This window comes from Oscarella lobularis, chromosome 10 (assembly GCF_947507565.1).
Source record: "Oscarella lobularis chromosome 10, ooOscLobu1.1, whole genome shotgun sequence".
Lineage (NCBI taxonomy): Eukaryota > Metazoa > Porifera > Homoscleromorpha > Homosclerophorida > Oscarellidae > Oscarella > Oscarella lobularis.
The window spans coordinates 2,552,169-2,565,671 of record NC_089184.1 but is presented as its reverse complement, the minus strand read 5'-3'; the positions used below and the strand labels follow the sequence as shown (position 1 = coordinate 2,565,671).

The window sequence follows — 13,503 nt, the reverse complement described above, 5'->3', positions numbered from 1 at the left end:
ACAAATTGGGCATTGCAAAGACATCCACGCACACCATTCGTTCCTTTGACAATGACGTCCAAAAGATGGTTGCAGTACTGCTGGAAGAGGAAGTTGTCACCATGAAAAGGGACAGAAAATAGATAGAATGGGATTTCGTCGATCCAAGACGAGAAGGAATCCTGAAAGTAGAGAACGGGTGGCTCCAAAACTACCTGCAGAAGAAAATTGCTGAGGAGACTGTCGAAAGCCAAAAGAGGACGGTTGATGATGTAGAAGAAGTGCAAGGGCTCTGAAAAGCATTCTACGAAAGATCATTTTTATTTAATTAATAGCCTTCGAACAATAGCTGTGTTCGCTAGCAACCATCTTTGAAGCTTTAGCCATGCAATCGTTAAGCGCAATTGAGAGAGATGAGGCGTACTTTTCATTGAGGCCAGTAGCAGCCTGAATATTGTCAACTGTACGTAGCACTGCACAGTTGTCCCGTACGTGAGACAGCAGACGATTACTAACGATGGCTTCAGCGCCGAGGCAAGACAGGCCGCTATTTTCGAACTCTCGTTCCCTCCATTCATAGAGAGACCTGTCTATGTACCAGTCGCCTGTTGAAGGTGAATTGTCGCCTTTTGATTTTCGCTTTCTCTTCAAGTTTCCGCTGGTTCGCTTTCCTCTGGCTTGCCTTGGGTAGACAAAGAGACCGTATGGATCTTCTCCTTCTTTGTTGCAGTTAGAGCAGCACGGGTGCCCAGCTTGATCCTCAGCGCTGTACGAGGATTCCAAGTATTGGCAGATTTGCTTCCTCAAGCAAGTCTTTTCCTGGAGAATTTTGTCCAAATCTGTTTTATTACTCTTCTTGCTAGAAGGCCTGTAGAGAAGGACACAGGTGGCAGGACTGCCATCACGACCAGCTCGACCGAACATCTAAGGTCATTTGATTAGTTAGCTGCCGAAGCCTATGTTGTTTACTATTCTACCTGAAACATGCCCTCGACGGTATCAGGTGATCCGTAACAAACAACAATTCTGACGTCACTAATATCAATTCCCTAAATAATAAAATAACTTTGACAAGAAAAATAGATTGCAATTTATAAAACTACCATTCCAAATCCGACGGTAGCGATGACGAGAACTTTGCGTCCCTCTCGAAAATCTCTTTCTGTTTGACGTCTCATTTCTGTGGTTAGGGATGAGTGATGAATTGCGACTTGGTCTGGATACTTTGAATGAAAGATTTCCCATATGTCCGTGGCAACATTTTTTGTTTTGACAAATATTATTGTCTTCTCTTTTCCTGAAATCAGGGATTCCATGACAGGTTGAAGAGATGCCTAGTGAATAAGAATAGAAAGTGTAAGCATTAGGTACGTCAAATTAGTGATGAACCTCGTGCGTTTGACGTTGCTTCAGAAACCATATGTACAGGTTGGGTCTGTTTATAGTTGTTACGACGAAATTTGGGTTTTTCAGCCCAATTCTTTCTTCTATTGTAATCTTTGTACGTTTTGTTAGAGTTGCTGTTAGTGCCATGACCGGGCATGCAGAGACGTCTCGAAGACGTCGAAGAAATTTAAAGTCCACTCTAAAGTCATCACCCCTGTACCATTAGATGATTGTGTACAGGCATTCTAGTGAATTCTAAACTATTGCTTACCATTCTGCAACGCAGTGAGCTTCGTCGATTGCTATTAGGACGAGACGCTTAGATAGGGTCTTCATAGTCTGAAGCCAGAATGGGTGCACCGCACATTCAGGGGACAAATAAACTGAGCATGGAAACGTTATAAAGAAAAACCACAGTTATTCTAGAAACGTACAGTATTGAAAAGTCGACAAGTCTTCAGCGGTTAAGAGCTTGGCTTGTGCAACGGTAACGCAAGCTACGGCTGACATCTGAAGGTTTTTCAGCTTGAAAACCTGCTCGACAAAGTTGTATCTGTCGTTGATCATCACTTGGCGTCTGTACCTGTTCTCTCATCAGGGCGCTAAGAGGACTAACTATAACAGCGCAGGAAGACTTTCCAAGTAAGCGAGGTGGAAGCTGGTAGCAAAGGGATTTTCCACCATTCGTTCCAAAACGAACTACCACGTCTTCCCCCCTCGCTATGCTCAGGATGGCATCTAACTGCCCCGGACGAAAGTCCGAGAGCTGAAAGTCGTTCCGTAGAACGTCGCAAGCCAAGGTTGTCAGTGGCGGCTCTATTTTGAAAGACGCGGTCCTGCAAGCGAAGTGCGCTAGCGAAGAGAAGCACGAGAGCCACGAGACCTAAGCACGAGTGCACGAGAGCGATACTACCTTGGTGTTAAGACAAGTATTTAAAGAAGCACATGACTGACCGCTGCCCCCAAAGGGGGGTCCCACGTGACCTTTTCGCACCTTAGAAGTACCAGGCCCTTCTCCCCTTCCGTGTTTATACGGGAGATCAGGGAGAAGGGCCTGGCTACGCGAGGCTATGTAGCCAGCAGAGCGGACAAACACTGCGCATGCTCGCCACTAGTGAGGTAACAATAGGGGTTAGCCTATCAGTACTCAAAGACGCGTTCTTCAAAATATTTTTGGCTGGGCCAAGGTCTAGAAGCCCTAGAAACATGTGAGTGTCCCATTATCGCACGGAGGCACAAAAAAACTTTTATTTGAGCCTCGACGGGTTTTTCATTTACGCTGCGGATTAGCAGATAATCGGCCAGAAAGACAAAAACCCGCCTGTAGCTAGAGAACTTGGGCCTCCAATTTCGCGAATAATAGTTGAAATTTCACGTACGCTTAGGAGAATGTTTACTATTAGCCTCTCATCTGATTTGGCGAGAAAATTTAGCGAAATATGCTTGAAATCCCATTTTCGCGGGTTCGCGTTCTCCGCAGCTGACGCCAACAGTTCGCCTCTCTTGGCGGCGAGACTCACACAGCATGTACGGCATTGACGTACGCTACCGTGGAGGAACAAAGAAAGGGCTCACGCGGTCTGATTTGGGGCACAGGAAAAGGAAACACAATTGTGATACTTCACGCCCGTGATGTCTGACTGTACACGTGAGGTCCTTCGCTGTTCGTCCACGGCAGCGTACGTCAATGCCGAACATGCTGTGTGCGTCTCGCCGCCAAGAGAGGCGAACTGTTGGCGTCAGCTGCGGAGAACGCGAACCCGCGAAAATGGGATTTCGAGCATATTTCGCTAAATTTTCTTGCCAAATCAGATGAGAGGCTGATAGTAAACATTCTCCTAAGCGTACGTGAAATTTCAACTATTATTCGCGAAATTGGAGGTCCAAGTTCTCTAGGTACAGGCGGGTTATTGTCTTTCTGGTCGATTATCTGCTAATCCGCAGCGTAAATGAAAAACCCGTCGAGGCTCAAATAAAAGTTTTTTCGTGCCCCCGTGCGATAATGTGACATTCACATCTTCCTAGGGCTTCTAGACCTTGGCCCAGCCAAAAATATTTTGAAGAACGCGTCTTTGAGTACTGATTGGCTAACCCCTATTGTTACCTCACTAGCGGGCGAGCATGCGCAGTGTTTGTCCGCCCTGCTCCTGTAGCCAGACCTTCTCCCTTGATCCCGTATAACGGGCTCGGGAGAAGGTCTGGCTACAGGCTACTGCACACTGCTCGATGCGGGTCTCTTTCCACTGCTCACTGCTCGAAACGCAAACGCTGCAACAATATCTCCGTTTTAGCTGTAAACGTTTAGACCGCGCTTCATAGCAAAAGATCATCAGTCTGTGCAACGTTGCTTGCAACGTTGCACAGACTGACCGGGACTTTAGCGTGTCAAAGAGGTGGTGTCCGTACGCGTAACTAGATTAAGACGAGAGGCTGGGCCAGAGTCTCTATATACGGCCCTGGGTTGGGCCATTGGAGTCACGTGACAGGCGCGCAGACCCCTATTCAAAGCACAACGGTCGTTGGGATCTCTCGCTGACGGTCAGTTCGGCGAATCGACGTGTCGAAGTAAGTACAAGCCGGACGATCGATACATTACGCAGCTAGCTTTCTCAGAGATCGACTTTGACGACGGCGTTCTCCGTCGCCAACTGGCTGGGACTCGCCTGGGAGCGTAAGGGAGGAAAACGACCTGTCTCAGTTTCTCAATAGCGTCTTTCCTAGGCATGTTTCGTTACTCCGCGCGACCGAAGGGGCGAGAAAAGACCCAAAACGCAAGGTCGCCGGAAGGGAGGGTTCGAAAAGTATACTAATCGTTTCTTCTTTAGGCTGTACCAGTCATATTTCGAGTCAGGAGTGGAGCTCTAGGCGGTAAGCTGGGCAGGGTGGGGAAGGCTAATTTTTCTCTTCTTTAGCGTTTTTATTTTCGTAACCAAGTAAGTCTACTGTTAATTTTAGGTTTAGGTTAGATAAGAATTTTTACATGGCATCCCTGTTTTTTCACTATTTTTTTACGATTTTTTTATAGAATTTTTTACACAATGCATGATAGTATTATGTTTTTTGTAGTACACGAAGCAGGCCGGAATTAGGTTTTTTAGTTGCTAGAACTGTAAATAGTAATTTATAGATAATAAAAAATATAGAAATAATTTTGGTGCTAAACTGCTCGCGTGATGCCAATTAAAGTGGATTCCAGAGGCACGCTCCAGATAATTACCCGTTGCACGTGCACAGGTAATTTGTTAATAAGGGGCGGGCTTTCGTTGTGACGTAGCGTGTCAAGACCGTATGCAACGAATTAAGCAACGCTCCGTATGACACGTTGCCTGCAACGTGTCATACGGCCATGATCTTTTGCTATGTTTTATCCGGTTGGTGAAATAAGCCGTATCTCTGGTTGCTGAAAAAACATCTCACTAATTTCTGTTTTGATTAATAAAAGATGTTGCAAAGCCTCAGGCTTAAACAGTGTCGAGAAATCACATCATTTATGAAATGTTGCTTGGTTTGAAAGCGGAAGAGCCTCCTGCACATGTGCCCTAGCCTGCAACAAAATAATATTGGCATCACAATTTATGACATCAATCGAATGCTCGCTACTTTGTCTCTGTTTTCTTGTCGATGAAAAGCACTCATGTACACTAGTTAACGTTTGCTCAATAATAAAATATTCATATATTGGTGATGTCAAATTGGTGAAATCAGATAGAGAAAATGAATTAAATTTGATATTGATCAAAAAATTGCGAAGACAAATCCAAGACTCAAAATGAATGAAAAAAAGAGATTTCGTCAGGATTGACATTACAAGACAATGAAATTGACATCCAAAGACTTGTTTATTAGCGTTATCTTATTGTTTCATACACGAAAGGTTCCCAAAGCTCTGCTCCCATGCAAAACAAAAGTTTACGAAGTCAAGTGACCTTTGTACAAATATTGATTTCGTGCCCTCGAAAGGGCCGGGACTCCCCCCGAACCCACTCCGACGTTTATTTAGTGCGCAATTCCCCGCGCATATCCCCATTGTTCCCCTCGCCGCGAAAGAGAGAAGAGAGAAGCGTCTGCGATGGATAAACGATAGAGAAATCGCGTCCACGACAATCTTCCGTCGATCGTCGAAGTGTTCGATCCCATGTCCGTTCTAGATCGTCTTCTCGCCGAGAGACTCGTCTCTCGAGAGCAATACGCAATGCTGCGCGATTCGTCCAAGACGACCGAAGACAAATCGCGCATGCTCCTTGTCGAGATTTTGCCGCGAAAAGGTGAGACGGCCTTCGACGAGTTTGTCGACGTTCTACGAGGAATGGAACGACAAGAGCATGTTGTTCGGCAGTTTTCGGAGCCAGGAAAGAGAAGTACTATTCGGGAATGTGCTTGGATGGGATTTGCCTCAATAGGTTCTATGTAGAGAATAAAATTGATCGACTTGTGGATAAGAAAGTGAAGAAATTGAAGGGAGATCTTGCTCGCGCCGAAATGACTGTTGTCGGATTGCAAAATAAGGTTGTTGAATTGGGTTCATAGAAATGTGATTGGGAGTTAGATATAATTAGATTGGTCCTTCGATGGGAAGTCCCAGTCTCAGATGGGAGACAAACATACCAAAGATGCCACTTATTCATTGTCAGTCATTTGGACGTGTGGCTGAAATCAATGGAATGCTACATGTTGGTTGGGATAATAAAATGTTTCAGTTTAAGAAGGGAGCGTGGGAGGGACAGAAGCATCATCTGCCGGGGATTCATAAAATAGGGAGTGTCTTTGAATGTGAAGGGAAAGGATATGTCATGGATATCAATGACAAGAATCGATGTTCGAATATTTATGAATGGAAAAGTGAAACAAGAAATTTGGAATTATTAACTAAAATACCAGATGAATACCAACTCTATGAAAGATCAGCAATTGGACACAATGGGAACATTTATCTTGTGGGAGGGTGGAAATGGAGTGATCGAGTTGATTGTTTTGATATTAATAAGGGAGAATGGGTACCAATAAAGATAAAGAAAATGAAGAATAAACGTTGGGCATGTTCATTGGCTGTGAATGATAATAAAATGTTTGTTGGAGGAGGGGTGGGGGTGGGAAATTCAGTTGAATGCTTTTCAATGGAGAAACAAGGTTGGATTAATATCAAACCAACTACAAATGAACGGTGTGAATTGTCATTATGGAATGGGAAACTCGTCGCAACAGGAGGATGGGGATTGAGCAATTGTGTTGAAATGTATGATGAATTGTCTGGGGATTGGCTTCCATTGCCATCAATGAATAAGGGACGAGACTTACATGGTGCATGTACAACAAAAGACAATCAATTAATTGTAGTGGGGGGAGGATGGGGTGTAGAGAACTCAGTTGAATGCTTGAAAATGTAAATGTTTTTTGGGTCGCAATTAAAATTCGCCATTCAGTATGACGAAAATTCCAGCGACGCTTCTAATGAATTTCTCAGGCTCCTTTCACAGTTTAAGATAAAACGCTGTTAAAAAGAAAAAATGAAAATTTCGCGGCCTAAGAGAAATTCGAACTCTGAGCAAAGGAAGACCTAATGCCCATTTGCGTGCTGAAACAATTGAATGCTTACCGTTGCATGCCGTCGTTCCCATGTGAAACCCTTTCAGAAAAGGCAATATTGCTTCACTGAATCGAACTTTTCACGATCTGTAATAAATTCGAGCCATTAGACGGGCCGATGCCGAGAGCAGCTTCATAAAACCCTTATACAAAACTCACAAGGCTCACAAGATGGTTTTTTACCTTATAGCGGTCCGCAAAAGCTCCTGAATGGCGAAAGAATGCCTCGCGTGGGGATAGCGCGCTCTACGAATAAGCCGAGATGCGATGAAAACCCGCAAAAGAGCCAGCAACCGTCGAACCAACCAAAGAACGAAGATTACGCAAAATGTTGCAGGAGATTCAGGTAACTCTCGAGACGATAGCGAGCTAGGGAGACGGACAACGCGACTACTGTATCAACAAACCAAATTCTTCGGTTATACGCAAAACAGTTGACGTCACATGGGAAGTAATCATCTTGGAAGGCTAACTTGACTACGTGCTCGAAGAGTCAGAGAAAAAGTATGTGGAAAAAATTAATTATTTGCCTATAAGATTGTGATTTCTCTGCTGGTGTCGGAGAACATCAGTCCACTGATTCAAGCTGCATTGGCATGCGTTTGCATGCTGCGCGACGGGCGCGACGACTGCGTTGACGGAAGCGGCAAAGACAACAGCCGAGAGCTCTGCAACTGCCATACACGCGCGGGCATTTATTTAATGGAGCCGACCACCGCAGTTGTACGGGGTGGCAAACGCAGTTTGCGAGCCCGTATAACGGCGGAGGGAGGCTCTCTCAAACGTGATGTTAGGCGCCGGAAGTGTATGTTTGTCTGTCTTTCTGTCTGTCTGTCTGTCTGTCGGTCACGCTATTGTGACGTCACCTAAAAACCCGTTTTTTTGTACAGCGCATGCGTGACATAGGGCCCAAAACGGCGACCCGAAAAAGGCGATTTACGGCGCGAATAAAGCGTTTTCTCTTTCATAAACGGAAAAAATGCCTAGAAACCCCTGTTTACAATTGATCTCTGCTATTTTCCGTGTTATAAATGCGCTGAAAAACCAAAACGACAGTTTTGATTGTCACGCTCTGACGTCACAATCAAAAGTATCCACTCATGTACAGTTTATAGTGGGTATGTATGCGTGTACGGGTAACAGGAAGTATAACCCGTACACACTCCCGTACACAAGCATGTCTTCAAATGTAGAGAAAATTATGAAATACATTACGTCAGAAAAGCGCCTAATTAGAAAAACATTTAAAATTATGTAGATATGTACAGTATGTAGGTAGGACTGAGCTGTAGGGGCTAAGGGCAGTGATGACTACGTGAATATGTGGCAACATAAAATTAAAATTTATGACGTCACACTATGTAATGAACTCGCGTACGGAAAGCGGTGGGAGGCTCTGCATGATGGCAACACGGTGAACACCGGGCCATCATTCTCTAGTGGAGCCGACCACCGCAGTTGTACGGGTGGAGCCCGTATAACGGCGGAGGGAGGCTCTCTCAAACGTGATCTCAAGGCCGGAAGTGTATGTATGTATGTATGTATGTGTGTATGTACGTCTGTTCGGTACAGTATATTGACGTCACATAGAAAAAAAACCTTCTTTTGTAAAGCGCATGCGCGAAAGAGGGCCCAAAACGGTGAACCGAAAAAGGCGATTTACGGCGCGAATAAAGCATTTTTTTATTGATAAACAGATAAAATTCTTAGAAACCCCTGTAACAAATTGTTCGGTGGTATTTTCCGTTTTATAAATGCGCTTAGAAGGCGAAACGACGATTTTGATTGTCACGCTCTGACGTCACAATCAAAAGCATGTGGGGTATGTGGGTGGGTATGTATGCGCGTACGGGTAACAGGAAATATGACCCGTACACATGCAGCCACACATGCTTAGATCCTCCTCAAGTACAGAGCGCATTATCAAATACAGTACGTCAGAAAAGCGCCTAATTAGGAAAACATTGCAATCATGCCAGTATTTACAGTATGTAGGTAGGACTGAGCTGTAGTAGCTAACGGCTGTAATGACCACGTGAATATGTAACGACATAAAAAATTATGACGTCACACTATGTAATGCATTCGCGTACGGTAAGCGGTGGGAAGCTCTGCATGATGGCAACACGGTGCACACCGGGCCATCATTCTCTAGTTAATTAATTAATTAATTAATTAATTAGGTTTTTAATTATGCTCTTCTATTTCTAGCTATACCTGACTTTAAAGTGCTTCTAAGTGAGTGAAAAATGTATTATGAGAAAGGAAAAACGAGATCTGATGGAGAAGAACTGAAGATCGAAACAGTCGAAGAAACAGTCGGGCTATAGCCTCGGTCCCAGACCTTCTCGTATAACGGGCTAGGGATCAAGGGACTGGGACCGAGGCTATATAGTCGTGCTAACGAGATGTACGCCGTTAGACGAAAGAACACTGATCCCGGGGTGCTGTGTTATATCCGGAACGCCTCAGTTTCGAAGCGAACATGATAAAAACGTAGGGTTCATCCAAAACTGAAGTAAATGTCTATGTCATAGAAGGAAAGGGTACAAGCTATGGTTCTCAATCAGATTAGTTTCCCGTTAGCGTGAGTATGATGTAGTCGAACATATGAAAATATTTCAATTACGTTTTTGCACTTTTTAAAGTCAATTAGAATTATTTGGGCCAGATACAAAAGAAAGTAATCTTTTCCATATCCCTACAAGAGTAAAGCAACTGGCCCACCTAATGTGGGAATATCAACAACAACCGTCGAATGGTCGAATCGAGGTATGAGGTAATCATCGAATTTCATTTCAATCCACTCGTATGCAAATAAATCACATTCATGATTAATTAATTAACAAACCTATCTCATTACTAGTGAACTGAACATGAACAGAAAAGCATGCATCCAACACTCTATAAGTGCCACCACCAAAGAGAATTGCTCGATTAAAATTGACTGTAGTGAAGGAATGTGCGGTTCGAGGATGTGGTTTTTTCCCTGTGCATTGAGCTGGAATCCAATTTCATTCAAACAAATATCTACACCGTATTCAAAATATTTTTACACGTCACTCACTCTTTTGGATGCAAAACAACCAAACTTTAGGAACAAAGATTTTTTCACCAATACCAGACGGATCTCAATTCATTCCTTCTTCAGAATATCCTGACTTGGGGTGGAACAATGATCCGCCCATGATGACGAGATGTTCGTCTCCTTTCTTCCCTAACACGCACATTCCATGTCTCGATCTCCTGCTGGGCGTTGATTGGTCATTGGAATGAATTCGTTGCCATTCCAACGTCAATCCATCCAATTTGTGAACATCGTTCTAATAGACATGACGGCCCTGATCAGACGAGTAGTAGCCTCCACCAAATTGATAAATGTCTCGATTTTGGACGACACCGATTCGTGCGTCGGCACATGGCTGAGGAAGGTCGGATGGGCTGTTGGATGTTTCTCGTCGTTCATTCCATTGACTTGTCAACAGATTGCAGCACTCCATCAAGAACTTTCCCGTCGATTCTCTCACCGCTGCTCCTCCCCACACAAGCATTTCGTCATTGATCACGGAGGCTACGTGTCTCTCTTGAGATGACGGACACGCGGATGACATTTTCGAAGAGGAGAAACGGTTCGAGAGAATCGAATCAAGTGCTTCGAGTCTAAAACAAAGGAAATGACAATCGATCAAACAAAATCGATTGTTGGAACGGCAACGACCTTTGCAAGACGACTCAATCGCGCAGGCGACGACGAAAACTGCTCAATTACGATGACGAAATCCCTTATTCTTTCTCACATGACTTAGACCACACAAACACATTACTGTAATTTGCATTATTAATTAGTCTCTACTCTTTCAACAATACCTTAATACGTTCTACAAAATGACCGGGAGCAAAGAATTCCACATCTGGGCCTATCGAGTAACCACTTCGATTTGAATTATGCATTTCGTCCAATAATTTCAATTCCAGCGTTTCAAACGACGGCCAATACTGTGGACGACAGTTCCAGAACTGTTCCATCACTTTCCTCAATTTCGACCGACACGGCTAAAAAATAACATTAATTATTTAATTAATTTGTAGACGTTCTCACTTTAAATATTTCTGGTCTAAGTCCATCGTGTACTCGCTGTATAAACGGAGGCTCGTGCTTCACTCCTTTATAAGGCGGATGCTAACACAGAGACATCAATTCCCAGATGAACATTCCAAAACTCTACACATCCGACTGCGACGTGCATTCAAGCATAGGAGAAAAAGTATCTGGCGCCGTCCACTGAATTGGAACAGCGTGAAGATGCTATCAGAAGAAAGAGAGAAATAATTTTTCAAATACATGTTTTTATTTTAATTTATACTGCGTCTGTGCTGCATGATCCGCTGACGGCTTTGCGTGCAAAACCAAAGTCTGTGATCTGACAGCGTTCATCATCTGTTACGTAGACAACACGAGAAGATACCATACCATCTAGAGTCCATGCAGAGACTTATTTGACGTCCGTCTTTCTCTAATACTAACTCACTCTTAAAATGCATAGCTTTTGTTAAATAAATCATTGCAGAAGAAATGTCCGTAAGCATGTGTAGTAATTGAGACAGAGAGAATTTTCTCCCAATGCTACACTTCTAAGATAAACTACCCTTCTTCAACTAAAACGTATCTAATATCTATTCTTGTTGACCTTGGCAAAGAATCGCATTACTGAACCGTTTTTGAAGTACTGTGTTATTTTAATTGGTTATCGCGTTGCTGGTGATATTCGAAAGAGTGTCGTTATGTTTTTGTGATTGAGTTGGACAAGAATTCGACCCTCAATGAAAAACATATATGGCGTTAACGCTCGTCCATTGTACCGCCATCAATATTTTGAATTCTAAATATTTAGCACTAACTTTTAGTGTTTTTATTGAAACTTCTTTCTGCTCGCTGCTAATCGGATTCATAAAATAACAGTGATGCCTATCACTCAGAAAACCTTAGCAACGTACATCAATAATGTTAATTTTTGAAAAATATTTTTTACTGTGAGAGAGGTTTTGTTCTTTGCTTATACTCATTGCACTAATTTCCTTATTAGCTAAAAGAAAACTAAAAATATTGGACGGATTCCGAGGATCCTGAAACTCATCGGAACCCGGAACTAGAAAAATCATGAGACTACAAACAAAAGCTAAACCAGAAGTCTCTACCCGAAGTCTTAACATTAAGAGGTTTAGCATTAGAAGTGCGAGGCTTCCTTTTAGACCTCGTACCCATCCTTGAAAAAAACACTCACGAAGTTTAATTCCATAAATAATATTAACGCAATATATACTTATTTCTCGGTGGTAAAGGACGTACCCAATTTCTAGGAGGAACCTGTGGACAAATTGGAGACAATGTCCTATCTTTGTGACGATTCATGCCTCCTTAATTAATTAATAGAAATATATTTTTTAAAATATTTATTCGTAGGTCTTTGCTTTGGGAAACTCTTGTCTTTAAGGCAGCGTTGCAGCTACTCTTGGATTCGTTTTCCTATAAAAAGACGTCTAATCCCAAAATTGTCATACTCCCATAAAGGCACTCTTACAATTTCATCCATCGACGTGGCGCAAGTCTCGGAAGCGTTAACCTCCGTCTCATTTCCAACGTACGCACTCAAATTCTCCCAAGCTAACACACGTCAAAAAATAAATAGAAAAGTAGACATAAGAAGAACTCAAACTAGCGCGGTCTTCATCTCCACCTGATCAAGATCCGAAGCAACCTTGAAACACTCCTGAAAACACTCGACAGCCTTGACAGCGTCTTTCTTAAAAAATTCAGAGCTCCAAGCTCATTCAAAGCTAAAAAATAAATAAAGTGTATATAGATTTTATATGGGGCTATGTACTCTTTGCTATAGACAAAGAACATGGATTATCAGTTCTTGTTTGCAGGTCAAGAACTTTGGTAATTAGTACTATTTCATCAGCTACGAGTTCCTTCTTTTGATAGATTGCTCTTAGGCTTAAAAGTGCTATATGGACGTTATAAGATTCGTGTCACGTGTACCGAGTTGTATTGTTTACCTGAAATTATTTTATTTGGACCTGACATAAGACTTTTTATGATGGAAACGTGCTCTTCCATCCAATCAACCGCTTTGTCCAAGTCGCCCATTTCGACAGCCAATTTAGCCAAATGCAGAAGAGCTAAAATCAATAAAAATTATATTAATTATCACTTCTCTTTGACGTAGTCCTACTCAAAAGCCGATTCTTTGACATCTTTTTTTCTCAAAACTTCTTTCCCAAACAGAGTTTCTTGATAAATCACCAATTCGTAATCCCTGAAAGGACACCAGAATTAGCACGGCAAAAGAAAACGACAAAAATAAATTTTCAACACCTCCTGAAGCCCAACGAAATAAAGTGCGCACTGTTACAAAGATCTCGTAGTACATTCAATCGACTAATGATGTAATTAAGTCTATTATAAATGTTGATTAATTAATCACTTTTACGAGGTTACAAGAGAGGGAGAGGAGAGAGCTTTTCCCTGCAGAAAAAGCGACAAGAACATTC

The 13,503-nt window shown here is 42.8% G+C and overlaps 1 protein-coding gene and 1 long non-coding RNA gene across 2 annotated transcripts; both read left to right on the top strand.

The window, feature by feature from the left end:
* Window positions 1–3,817: 3,817 nt before the first annotated feature.
* On the top strand, window positions 3,818–4,429 carry LOC136191835 (uncharacterized). The gene is made up of 4 exons (XR_010671002.1): window positions 3,818–3,930; window positions 3,979–4,036; window positions 4,087–4,141; window positions 4,191–4,429. It is a non-coding gene; the product is annotated as an uncharacterized lncRNA (long non-coding RNA).
* Window positions 4,430–5,365: 936 nt separating this feature from the next.
* LOC136191826 (uncharacterized) lies at window positions 5,366–6,753 on the top strand. The gene is made up of 3 exons (XM_065980241.1): window positions 5,366–5,723; window positions 5,777–5,871; window positions 5,922–6,753. The coding sequence occupies exons 1-3, from the start codon at window positions 5,501–5,503 to the stop codon at window positions 6,747–6,749; spliced, it is 1,146 nt and encodes a 381-aa protein (XP_065836313.1). The 5' UTR covers window positions 5,366–5,500; the 3' UTR covers window positions 6,750–6,753.
* The last annotated feature ends 6,750 nt before the right edge of the window (window positions 6,754–13,503 follow it).

What these genes read in the sequence shown, in the direction of transcription:
- LOC136191826 (XM_065980241.1), top strand. Translation starts at nt 5,501, where the DNA reads ATGTCCGTTCTAGATCGTCTTCTCGCCGAGAGACTCGTCTCTCGAGAG. An exon ending in TTCGGAGCCAGGAAAGAGAA is followed by an intron (nt 5,724 to 5,776) that starts GTACTATTCGGG and finishes GGTTCTATGTAG; the next exon opens with AGAATAAAATTGATCGACTT. An exon ending in TTGTCGGATTGCAAAATAAG is followed by an intron (nt 5,872 to 5,921) that starts GTTGTTGAATTG and finishes AGATATAATTAG; the next exon opens with ATTGGTCCTTCGATGGGAAG.